The sequence below is a fragment of the Salminus brasiliensis genome, chromosome 16, assembly GCF_030463535.1.
Source record: "Salminus brasiliensis chromosome 16, fSalBra1.hap2, whole genome shotgun sequence".
Lineage (NCBI taxonomy): Eukaryota > Metazoa > Chordata > Actinopteri > Characiformes > Bryconidae > Salminus > Salminus brasiliensis.
In genome coordinates, this window is record NC_132893.1 from 4,590,458 (window position 1) to 4,603,445 (window position 12,988).

At 45.5% G+C, this 12,988-nt stretch overlaps 1 protein-coding gene across 4 annotated transcripts in view; it reads right to left on the reverse strand.

Moving 5' to 3' along the window:
* Positions 1-12,988, reverse strand: part of nf1b (neurofibromin 1b) — an 84,773-nt gene that overhangs the window by 69,274 nt on the left and 2,511 nt on the right. For all 4 annotated transcript variants that reach the window (XM_072658888.1, XM_072658887.1, XM_072658886.1 and 1 more), the window contains exons 2-8: positions 7,689-7,832; positions 6,986-7,069; positions 3,770-3,960; positions 2,415-2,521; positions 2,009-2,076; positions 1,076-1,151; positions 757-914 (exon numbers count right to left, since the gene is read on the reverse strand). In XM_072658888.1, the coding sequence (XP_072514989.1) occupies positions 757-914; positions 1,076-1,151; positions 2,009-2,076; positions 2,415-2,521; positions 3,770-3,960; positions 6,986-7,069; positions 7,689-7,832 (828 nt within the window). The remainder of the gene's footprint in view (positions 1-756; positions 915-1,075; positions 1,152-2,008; positions 2,077-2,414; positions 2,522-3,769; positions 3,961-6,985; positions 7,070-7,688; positions 7,833-12,988) is intronic.

Genomic DNA, 12,988 nt, shown 5'->3' on the forward strand with positions numbered 1-12,988 from the left:
TGTTGGTTTGGTTTCCTGTTACTGTTTTCATGCATTTTAATGGATTTTGAAACATGTTTTGGCTGAAAAATGCTGTAACAATCTGGCAACCCTCTACACAATGCACTCACGAGCTCACACACAACGTTTGTGAAATGTGTGTTCACTGCCTTACACAATTCCGCTCTTTATAATGGTGTTCTAGATAGTGATCTGGATTTTGCACAACTGGAGGCTCAAGGTGGAGGAGCGAGAAACACAACCAGCAACCCCCTGCTATAAAAGCTAGCGCATGGAAGCATTTTGGCTTCTTCATGGACGCAAATCCTTGGCAATAAAAGTTGTGACGGAGTTTGTTACAGAGTTGGGTACAAGCTTTGCTGGCAGCCCACTTGTCGTGAACATTTCAACAGCAGACCGTAATGTCAGCCTCGTTTTGGCTGATAACTGGTAACGTTAGCGTCTAATGGCCATGCTTTAGGGTTCGAGGCGAGCGGCAGCTGAGAATCTTGTCTACAAATGGCGCCTAGAGGACGGCAGAGGGTGCTCTGCTAGAACAAAACCAAGGATCTGGAGTGAATCGGGCTTCGAAAGCCAATACCTGATCCATTTAAAATGCCTGGATCAAGAACTAATCCTGAGTCACTGGATCGGATCGGATTCAGACATCTCTACTAACAAGCTACGCAAGGTCTGAGACTGAAGGTGACCTGACTTTTGCATATTTGCATATACACACACACACACACACACACACACACACACACACACACACACCTTGTTAATCCTGGTTTCCTCCACTGGCTCTCGTGACAGGTCTTGTATGATGTTGGGACACAGGATGAGGAGGATGATCTGCAGTGGCCAGACGGCTGCCTTCCTCTTCGCACTCTCAGCAAAACTGTCCACCAGGTCGAACAGCTTCTCCGCACAGTCTGACACACACACACACACACACACACACACACACACACACACACACACACACAAAAAACATATGCAGTAATCACTCACAAAGACGTGACGTAGGTGTGCTGTAACGCAGTAATGCAGTGTCCGGAATAATTAAAGGAAATAACACAGGCCAGACTCTCACCAGCCATGTCTGTCTGGGGTCGCTGGTACAGCATGGTGAACTCATCAGGGTAGTTCTCCACCCAGTTCCAGAACGCCTACAAATAAACATACACCAAAGGTAACGTCATCCCAGCCTTCCTAACCGTACTTTTAAACATATCCTGTTAAAGCTAGGACCCATTTCAGCAGGTCTTTACTTTACTGAACCACTTTACATTTTAGTGACCATCATCAAGAGCCTCGAGTTCATGATGTTCATGAAGATGTTCACGCTCAGCCTGACCCTTTATTTAACTCCTTGGATAACCTATTCACTGATGGGCATTGTAGCGCTCACTTGAAGGAATGGTTTGGTTAAAAAAATTATTATACAAGACTGATCACTCACCCCAGACTTGAGTCAAATCTGATATCCGAAGTGTGCTTCTTTAGTTCAGAACAGGAGATGCTAGGCTAACATTGCTAACAAACAGTAGACTCAGACTGCCACCAATCTCATATTCATATACGACTAAAATAGTCATTTATTTGCCTTAAAACCTTTTGAAATCTGGTGCAAGTTGTGTGTTTATAGACTAAAATGTTGTAAGATACACCAAAACTGGTGTAGATCTGGAAAGAGATAAAAAGTGGTGACGGTCTAAAGCCGGTGTTTGTTAGCAAGGTTAGCCTAGCATCTCCTGTTCTAAACTAAAGCAGCATACATCAGATACCAAACGCTTCATTTCTGTGGCTGATCGACCACATCGGGAGTCAGTGATGGTTTTTTGTTGTTATTTTTTTGCCAAACTATTCCTTTTAAAAGCAGGATGGTCTTGCTGATGGTGCTTAAAAAAAAAAAAAAAGATTGACTGCACTTTTAGTTGTTATTGTTGGAGCCACCACTGGAGAGCGTCAGAGAGCGACAAATTACTCCCTGTGATTTGAGCATGGAAGCAAGACAGGAACATACCTTCTCCAGACTGCAGATGACACTCAACTGAGCCGGCTTTTTCAGGGCTTTAAATTTGAACACCGTTTCTGCAGGAAAGACGGACATGTGTTCATCATTTTCGCTTGATATTGAGGTAAATTTGAGAGCCATCAGCAGAGTAATGAAATAAAAAAAATATTTTAAAAAAAGGGGGTAGACTATAGATGATAAAAAAAAAGCAGGGGGCCAAGAACAGAGCCTTGAGGAATACCCTATGTAACAGGAGCTGTATTTGACTGATTCCTCAACTCAACAGGATTACACAAAGGTGCCAGATGAAGCCAGATAAATAAATAAATAAATATATATATATATATATATATATATATATATATATATATATATATATATATATATATATATATATATATATATAATCACAAACCTTGCAGGAGCCTTTTGAGTTTTGAACAGTCCACGTTAATGTACCGGATGAGCTCGATGTCATGAACGTCCACAGCGTCCTCTGAGCATACGGTCAGCTCCTGTAACCTGCATGAACATGGAACAATGGAAGCAACATTGAGGAGAAACACTGAGCCAACTGAGCAACTCCAGCAGCAGCTTATTATATAATCATTCAAGTCATAACCAAGGTGAAACGTTTAATTAATCGTAATACTGATTTGAGGTCATATCGCCCAGCACCACATTGCAGCTACCTCCCAATACACTACTACAGCCTGACCTGAAAGCCTGCTGTGCTGAGGAAGAAGCAAGGCATGAAAGCTAAAAGCCAGAACGGTGGAGGCATCCGAGTGGAATTGAGGAGAACGCTCTCTGTGAAGTCACGGCTCATGATTAAACCAGTAGCCACAGCTTCACACCCAGCAAAACACTGGAGTGGTTGAGATAGAGATGCAGTTATTCAACTCTTATCCAACTCTCCAAGTGAAAGCGATGATCTAAGGCCAGAGTCTGACTAAGATTCACACAGAGGAGACAAGAGAGGTGGTGCTAAACAGCTCTAGGCAACAGGATGAAGATGTCTGTGGCTCACAGGAAGGTGTAATGAACAAGGGCATCAATATTTAAATGGTAAAGGAAAAATTGTAATGTGTCCAATGAAAATTTTGAAAAACTTTTTTAAGATTTAGAAGTTTAAGATCTTGCACAAATTTGCCCTGTGCTTTTGGACTGTTGAAAATGTGATCGGGTTAAAAATGATAGCATAGTTTGTGTAGCCCAGTGGGCAACAACACTGCCTTCCATGTAGGAGGCTAAGGGTCCATTCCCCTGACTGGCAAGCACACCACACTACACTACACCAAGAAAACTTGTTGGAGCGCTGTTGTGAGGATTTGATTGCATTCTGCGACAAGAGTGTTTGTGAGGTCAGGATGTTGGATGACCCAGCACTAAACTAAACACCCCCACCCCCACCCCCACGACTCATAGCATTTTAATCTGTCTGCATCCTTTTTATCTTCTTTATATATTCCATACTTTCAGTACCTGCTGTGTTTCATGTGCCTTGCATGCTGTCTGCATATAACGTCACAGCATGTTAAATTTCTATGCACCTTACACTCAATACCTCTACTTATAGTCATATTTATTGTATATATTGTACTGTGTCTGACTGTCCAGTGCCGTATTGTTTTTTTGTCTGTACTGTTTTTTGGTTCTCGTTTTGTTCCATGTGGCACCCTTGTTCTGGAAAAAAACGTAATTTCAGTTCACTGTGTACTTGTACAAAGCTGAAATGACAATAAAAGCCCCTTGACTTGACTTGTATACCTGGTGGAGATGCGGCTGAAGACGGCATTAAAGTTGTTGCAGCTGAGTGAGAAGAGCACCCCGGAGGCAGAGCTCCGCAGCTCAGCTGCGTACTGGTTCCCTTCCCTGTATGTGTGGATGAAGTGGCAGATCTCCGGCAGCAGCTGCTTAACCAGCATGGTTTCGTCCAGGCGCATGCAGTCCTTGGGTTGCTGGAGACCGAAAGGTGAAGAGAAGGCACATTCAAAATCAAATTGATTGAAATAGAGTCTGAATAAATCCTTACTGAGCCAAAAATATAGATAACACTCAAATAAAATTTCAGTAAAGCCAAAATTAAAAACACAGAAAGAGTCCCTTTGCCTAAAATAACCTCAATTAGACGTTTCCTATAACCGTCTACCAGTTTCTGACATCATTCCTACTCCTCCATGCAGAATTCTTTCAGCTGTGTGATGTTGGAGGGGTTTCTTGTATGTACAGCCTTTTGGAAATCACCCCCAAATCATCTCAAAAGGATTAAGATCCAAGCTGTGGACTTGGTCTTTTTAAAACTCCCCATTGCTTGGTAGATTTACTGAAATGTTTGGGGTCACTGTCATGTTGCATGAACCAGCACCACTTCAGCAGGATTTTCCTCAAGCAACTTTGGATACAATGAAGATTTTATTTATTGAAAGTTTGCCAGGCCCTGCTGCAGCACAGCAACCCCCACCCACGACATTTCCAGCTCCACACTTGATATTGATTGAGGTTCTTATTCTCAAATGCTGTGTTTGGTGGGGCAATAAATGTGGGGGGTTGTCCTAACTTTTTTCTCACAAAAATACACATATATTTTGAGTTCAAAGCAGGAGCAATGGTCAAGCACAAGGGTCTGAGCCACTTTGAGAAGAACCCAACTGTAATGTTTCAAGACCTGAGAGGTGAAAGCATCTCCGAAACATCAGGCAGGTCTTGTGGGGTGTTTTTGTTATGCAGTGGTCAGTACCTACCAAAAGTGCTCTAAGAAAGTTTCACTGATGCGATTACAGCACTTAAAGGATCTGCTGCTAGCATCTCGGTGGCAGATCCCACAGGACATCTTCAGAGGTCTCGTGGAGTCCATGCCTCGAACGGTCAACACTGGGCCAGTGTTTCCCTGGCTGAATACGGAGTAGGTCCCCTTTGCGCTGCCCCAACAGATCTGATATGCATGTCGTTAACAAACACTCTGCAATGCCTATAGGTTAGCCTCATTCACTTTCACAACTGCGGTAACGACTTCTGTTGGGTTTTTTTTTTTGGGGGGGGGGGTTGCATTAAAGGAAGACAGTCTGTGAGAGAGTGAGCGTGAGAAAAAGTAAGAGAGAGAAAGTGGGAGAGCATGCATGAGAAAAAGATAGTGTGTAAGAGAGCGAGAGAGAGCAAGCAGTCAGGCCTCAGTCACAAGGTCCTACTACAGTGCCATGAATAAAGCTGAGGGCCAAACAGCACTGTGCCATCTGAGCCATCAGAGCCATCTGAGCAGGGGCAGGAACAACCACACTGACCCGATCTGTTTGCTTCGGGTATTTGTAGCAGCCAAATGAGAAAGATGATGTGTGAAGCGAGCGTCAGGACAAACCAAGAGGATTACGGCACCAAGAGGCACGAAAGCTAGGACTTGGGCGGTATATCGGTCAGTCGGTCATCCAGTCAGTTGTATCGGTTGATATTGATGACCTGCTCTTGGAAATATCAGCGATATTGACCGTGGTGTGTCATTTTCCATGTATATATATATATATATATATATATATATATATATATATATATATATATATGGACAATAGTATTGGGACACCAGCTCATTGACTGCTCAGGGTATTAATAAAGAATTGATCCTGCTTGTGTGGGAGTAACTGTCACTACTGTCCAGGGAGGAAGGCTTTCCACTAGATTTTAAAGAACTCCTGTAAGAATTTGATTGCATTCAGCGACAAGAGTGATAGTAAGGATGTTGAATGATAATGATCACCACCACCACCCCATCTCATCATGCCCAACTAATCTTAAAAGTATTGGCTGATGCAAGAATCCATCATTCCGGAGAACACAGTTCTTCCACAGTTCAATGCTGGGGGGCTTTATGCCCCTTAGCCCACGCCTGGTATTAGGCAGCATGGTGCCAATAGGTTTATGTTTATCTGATCAGACACAGAACGCTGACCCACACGACTGTAAACTTTCAAGGCCACCCAGACAATAACCTTATCAGGTTCATATGACCCAACTGAACCCAGGTACCACTTCCATAGCTCAAATGTACAGACAACAGCAATCCACATAACAGTGCAGCTACACCACCCATGTGTACACGCAGAGGACCAGTGTGACCACCAGCGTCAGCATCCCAGGTTTTAGCTGCGTTTTCCAGGAGTTTACATGAGGCACATTCCCCTGGCTTGAAAAATCCGTAAATTTGAGCTGCACCAACAGCTCTGGCCCGGGATCAGTACACAGTATCCTGCCTAATGCTTCTGCCTGATGTGACTGAACAGGGACTGCGTGCCTGGGACCAAGTTAAAGTTTCCCTTCTGTGCCCAATGCAACGCATAAGCTTTGGGTCGAGTAATGCATTAAATTCCATTTTTGGGGCTCAGAGTGGCTCTGCTGTCCAATGCGCTAAACCGTTAAGGTCGAATCCCAAGCCATGCCACTCTGCCATCAGCAAATTTGTTAGTGGTGGAGCCCAGGGCTTTCCTTAGAGCATGCTGGCTGCCTAGCAATACTGCATCGGCAGCAGCTAGAAAAGAAGCAGCGGCTGGCTTCACACGTGTTGGAGGAGACACGTGTCCGCCATTAGCGGCAGCCCTTAGAGTAAAATTACAAGAGAGCTGTCCTGCCTGCTTCACCAGTTAGCCTGAAGCAGCAACGATAGAGGCACTCCTCTCCCCATTACGGTCAGTGGAGCATCGACAGTGAGGTGTAAACGCTACATAGTGTTGCTGCTTAAAGGAGAAAGAGTATAAGCAGTGGAGCTGAATTCCTAGAAGTATCATTCGCTGAAGGACTGGCAACCTAGAGGACATGGAGACTGCTGGAGGCGAACAGCAAGACCAGGAAGCACCTGCAAAACACATCTGCTTCAGCTGGCAGATGCAGCGCATCTCTGGGGGCTGTGGAGGCCTCAGGATGGGGAACGGCAGGGAGAGAACGATTAAAAACAAAAAAAAAAGAAAAAGAAAAATAGAGAGACAAAGTTGCTTTGCTCACCCCCGCAAGGCACTTCTCCAGAGTGTCCAGAATGATGAGCTGGGAGAGATAGAGGTTCTTCTCTGCGGCCTCTCCAAATATCCTCTGCAAGATAGGGATGAGAGTCGGTGAGTTCCTCAACAGCAGGGCTGAGCATTTACTGTGCTTTGAAATTGACCGTCATTTCCATGTATTATTATGGATGGCTCTTAGGTCTGCAGGAAGGTTTTATACATGAATTATATGGACTAAAGTATTGGGACACCTGCTTGTTCACGGTTGCTTCATAAATCACAGGTAAAGAGTTGATCCTGCTTGTGTTGGAGGAACTGTCTCTACTGTTCAGGGAAGAAGGCTTTAAATAATTCCTCAATTCCTGTGAGGATTTGATTGCATTCAGCAACAAAGGTGTTAGTGAGGTCAGGATGTTGGATAATGATCACCACCCCACCTCATCATCATCATCCCCAACTGCCCAACTCATCCCAGAAGTACTGGATTGGATGAGAGATTCCAACTGCTCCACAGCCCAATGCTGGGTGGCTGTATATCCTTCTCTCTAGCCCATGCCTGGCATCCGGCAGCATGGTGCCAATAGGTTCACCTGCTTATCGGGACACCTGCTCTAAAGAGTCCTGTTCTTCTAATACTTCTCTACACCTTAACGAATATGCTTTACAAGCTCTGAAGGTATAAACAGGTAAAACAATAAGGGTCAACTCACCATGTTGTTCACATTCTTCAGTATGTTGGTGAGGCCGCTGATGACCAGAGAGAACTTGTACTTGGAGATGTTTATGAGACATTCCCTGTTGTGCTCTGTGCTGACTTTGGTGTGAGTGTTCTGTTGCCCAACCTTTACTGGAAGCTAGGGAAAAAAAAAAAAAGATTAAAAACAAGTTAGTTGGAAAAAAACTGTCAAGGGAAGCTTTCTACTAGACTTGGAAAAGCATGGAGTCCTCCTGCTGGTAAAAAAGGAGTGGTCCCACAATAGTTTCATTTCTAACAAGGCAATAACTCAAGAGTAAAGACAATGCAGGAGTGTATTCCCGCCACATGGTTTAGGCAGTGGAGCCAAAACAGACGGAAACAGAAAAACAGACAAGCATCTGGAGGAAAAGCAGCTTAAGCACAGTCAAAGCACCAGAACCACAGATATTACATAGAGACTCTAAACTTCTCTATTAACTTCTGAGAAGGCTGCTCACTGATGCAGGCTGGGAATAACGTCCATTGCTGAGGCCTAACGGACGCTAGAAGGAGCTCTGCTAGAGCACAGCGGTAAAAACAAGGGATCGTGACTGGATACGGCCTAAGAACTGAATATGCCTGGATTGATGACGCAGATTATGATATCTGACCCTACCGCGGAAACCAGCAAGCCTCCTCCACAACCTGAAAAATCTGTAATAGGATGAAGCTTAGAAAGTGCAGACAGCAGCTAGAACCTAGCAGCTAGCACACGATAACGGAAAGAGAGTAGAGATGACCGATGGGTAGCCGGCAATGGGCAGGTGAAAAGGGTCTGTGGCATAAAATGACCTCTATTACGTTTCCTGTAGTATTTCACGTGACCCTGCCTGGTAAAGGACTCCAGCCTTGTCCTCAGAGCTTCGAGATGTAGCGATGCCGGTAACGTAGCGATGCGAACGCTGAGATAGTGAGGTCGCCGTCACGGTAGCAATACTGACACCACTGTAGCGATGCTGGGCGAGGTCGACACAGCAGAATTCATTAAATGTGCACTTGCTAGCCGCTAACTTTGTGCAAGATCAGCAGATAATTGGGATCCAAATAAAATAATAAATCCATAAAAAAAAGCACTAGTTAAAACACTCTGATGGGGGGGGTTGTAAGTCGGCTGGTTAACCAGTAGCATGCTAGCTATTACAATCGAAGGGGGATCGGCTCGACTGGCTAACTAGTAGCATGCTAGCTATTACAATTGAAGGGGGATCGGCTCGACTGGCTAACTAGAATCATGCTATCTAATACAGTTACAGGTGACAGCCTAAGTGCAGTGTTTGTTAGCAGCATTAGCCTAGCATCTCCCATTGTATACTAAAAGCAGCACACTTCAGATATCAAACATGCCTCGGCTGATGGAACGAATCCTCGAACGAACGAATGAACTACGATGCCTTTAAACCTCAAATATTGTTCATTTAGTCTACAGACATCAAATAACTGCCCAGATAGCGGCAGATCACAGGATCACAGCTTTCTGTTTACATCCCCAATCCTTCCATTCACAATGATCCCACCCATTGCAAAGCCCCCATCTCCAGCCTCTGTGGGTCATTTTCCAAGCAAAAACACAGCTCCGAAATTCAGGCATGGAACAGAAGAGGCATCCATGAGTCGCAGGGGCTGAGCAGCTGGCCAGGGACACAGTGAGGTCCAGCAGAGAGGGCAAAGTAGCTGGGGAAGCCCAGAGGGGCTGACGGGACGCTCCAACGCTCCCTGGCCTTCATCTCTTTTCTTCTTTTTTTTTTTTTCAATATATATCACTCACACATCCATCCACCCACACACCCACACACACACACACACACACACACATGAACAAAGAAGTCATTGGCGCAACGCCGCACCCCTCCAGGCCCCAGACGAACACCTGCAACAGCCCAACAGGACACACGCAGACGGAGTTAAAAGTAGTCATCATGCCTCTTCACCACTGTGCATTCGGCCTATAATCAATTAGCCCGGAGGGGGGAGAGGAGGAGGCGAGGACAGCCAACATCTGTTTCAGGCGGGAGTCCCCCTCACTTCCAACCAGCCCCTGGGTTCGAGGGGAACCCACCGCCGGCCTGCCAAGAGACGACTCACTGCCAGAGGAAGAGCAGCCAAGCCAAAGGAAACACAGCAGGCCGCAGTGGAGGTCGGCCAATGTGGCGGAGGGGTGGACAGACATGCAGGAGTACAAAAATGACCACCTGTGCCAGTCAAAAGTTTGGACACGCCCAACTAGAACGCATACCCCAATCCTAAGCTGGATGGGGTCTGCATTACCGAGTGAGGTCTTGCGATATTGGGGTCACAGTGCAGCAACCAAATTGAGACAGGTGGGCGTTCATCGGGTGGTCTGAGATTTGCTAAGGGAGCAGCGCACTCGAACGTCACCGGAGCTGACAACGGTTTAGAAAAAGAAAGTAAGGACAGGGGTCTATACACGTTTGACTGACACCGTACCCGATGACCTCACTGAGCCCAAACAGAGACGGAGAGCTGGCCCAAACACTGGGAACAGAAAATGGAAATCTCGAGACTGGACAATCAAAGGGAGGAACACATGCAAACCCTCACTCTTCTCTTCCTCACACAAACACTCAGCTCGTTCACACCCATATTCATGCCAGGCCAGCAGACACAGGGGCACTTTGTTTCACAGGGGCAGTTCAGAATTCCCTTCAGGTCGTAGACAAGCCCCTTTCCTTCCTTTCCTTGCGAGCACTTTGGCCGAATCCACTGGGGGAATGGAGAGCGGGCGAGACCGGAGTGGACCCCTTTCGTCCGGAGCGCTTAGAAACACATCAGTGACTTTCCTTAGGGACGAGGAGGGGTGGGCGCACGGTACCCTACATATCCGGCCCAGACACTCCGAGTGGGGCATCTCCAGTTATTAATGAAGCCCTCTTAAGAGCAGGAGCTTCTCACTCGACTGAGCTTGGGCTTTCAGGTCATGGCGTGCAAGATGTAAGGTATCGTAAGGGAAGTGTGCCATGTGCCTGTAAAACAGTGAGGCGGAGCTGCCGCGTATCGGACTTCTTGTCCCGGCTCATCTCACAGGTACAAGCTGAGCACGTACCTGGCCGACAACCGATGGAGAAGTACTCATTATACAGGATTCACAGGACCAGGTCATCTTCTTCCATCGCCCCAAGGTCCAGTTCCACTGCAAGTGCTCGTTGCTGGCGCTGTCCATGGTGGACAGGGGTGAGCATGGGCACTCTGACTGGTCTATGTCTATGCAGGAGGCGCTGCAGGGTGTTGGGACGCATCCCTTCTGCCAGTTTGGGCAACCAACACTGTCGCCGTTTTGCGGTTTGTCCCTGCTCTGACCACTGCTGGTAGGTACTCATCGCCGCTGACTGCGTGAACCCAACATGCCTTGCCATTTTGGACATTTAGGAAGACCTAACGTTCCTCCCCTCCCATCTTTACTCAAACTACGCCTGGGTAGAAACCAAACTATGGTGGAAACCAAACTGCCCAGTTCTACCAGCGAGAGAACCACACGCCTTTCATTAGGAGGCTAATGCTATGCTAATGTACAAACACAAAAAAGTGATTCAGATCGGATCAGGGGGTTGGGTGGGGGGGGCGCCCTTATCGGGACGTCCCTACTTAGAATCTCTTACTCAAAATTACAGAAGAAAAAAATCAATATCATACATATCTTGGCTGATCGACTGCATCTGGGGTCAGTGATCAATCTTTTTTTGCCAATCAACTATTCCATTGATCGATCTTGCACGTTTGGAAATGTTCCGCAGAATCACACAGACTCTCTTCCCTTTGTCAGACATGGAAGGCCCTAATCCTGCAACTGAAAAGTTAAGGTGTTAAACACACACACAAACACACACGCTGTAAAAGGCCACTTTCAGACGACCTAAAGCCAGCAGCAAAATCCTATTTGGTGATTATTGTGAGCTTAAGACCAGGCTTAGTGTTAAGACGCCATTCTAATCTTTCTTACACTGGCATTAAAGTTTAATGAGCCACACCCTGGCAAAGCCTAATGGCTAATACAAACACACAGTGGCCAATACAGTCCTGAACCGTCCAGAAACTTTAAAGAATTTACCTCACACTCCAAATCTCAGTTGGCCTACAGTAACCGGCACATAGTAGGATTAATTCGCTCAATTTAACGCTCAATTAAACACAGAAAGCCATGCGGACACATGTGAACACCTGCAAAAAGCGAAGGTGGCGACCCATGTCCGACATAAACCTCAATCTGAAGGTATTTTCATCCAAACCCCGTTACTGTTAAATGTAGAACCCACAGTTAGAGCCTATAACAGAGCGAATTTAATAAATAAGGTTGAAACATTGGGCTCAGATCTAACCAGCTGTCTAATAAACATATTTATAATAAACAAATATCTGCCAATGAGATTCCAATATCATCACATCTCTACAATTTCAAACACCAGCTATACTTATACCCTCCCCCAAAACTTGTTGACTAGTTGAGCATCTCAAGCCGAACTTGGACGGTCACCAAACGAATTTCCCAAACAGGAAACTCAACTCAACTCAGAACCCATCCAGAACTTCATGTTTGGCGTAAACAAATCAACATGGTTTAATACAGGGATGACAGAAAATATCAATATATCATATAAGTATTGCGATATGATGTCTTTACTTTAGTCTGATTTTATGCTTAAGATGGTGTGTTTTTGTACATAATGCATTATACATAATAAAAACTGCAGCATATCATCTTACAGTATCGAAGTATATCAGATCATAATCCCTGTATCGCGATCTGTATCATTAGAGCTTAGATTGGGCCCAGAAAATCCAGCCCGTCTCGAACTTGTGCAACTATTTTTACGATTGTTATTTTGCTATATTGTGATTATCACAGCGTTGATTTACTTAAATTAAAAAAAATAGCAGTAAAAAAAGAAATAAATAAAAACGTAAGCCTACGTCACAGTCCATTTCCTTGAGCCCAACCCAACAAGGCCCGAGGAAAGTGGTGGGAAATCTCGCCCCGAGTTCGGGTTGGGCATCGGGTCGGGGGGTCGGGGCTCGGGCAGAGAATCTAAACTCATAAGTCCAGCTTCCTGCCAAAATCCAGCCCTAGTTTAGAACACAGTGTGACAGAAGCACTATTCCACAGGAGTTTCTCAGAGGTCCGAATGCTTCAGATCAGTCCATTTTATGGACCGTGTGCTCCCGCCACAGTAAAGATTCCAGCCCCTTTTACCTTCTGTAAAGCGAGACATTAAAATACCCACAGGTTATTATAATAATATAACAACCCTGTGGATAAACATT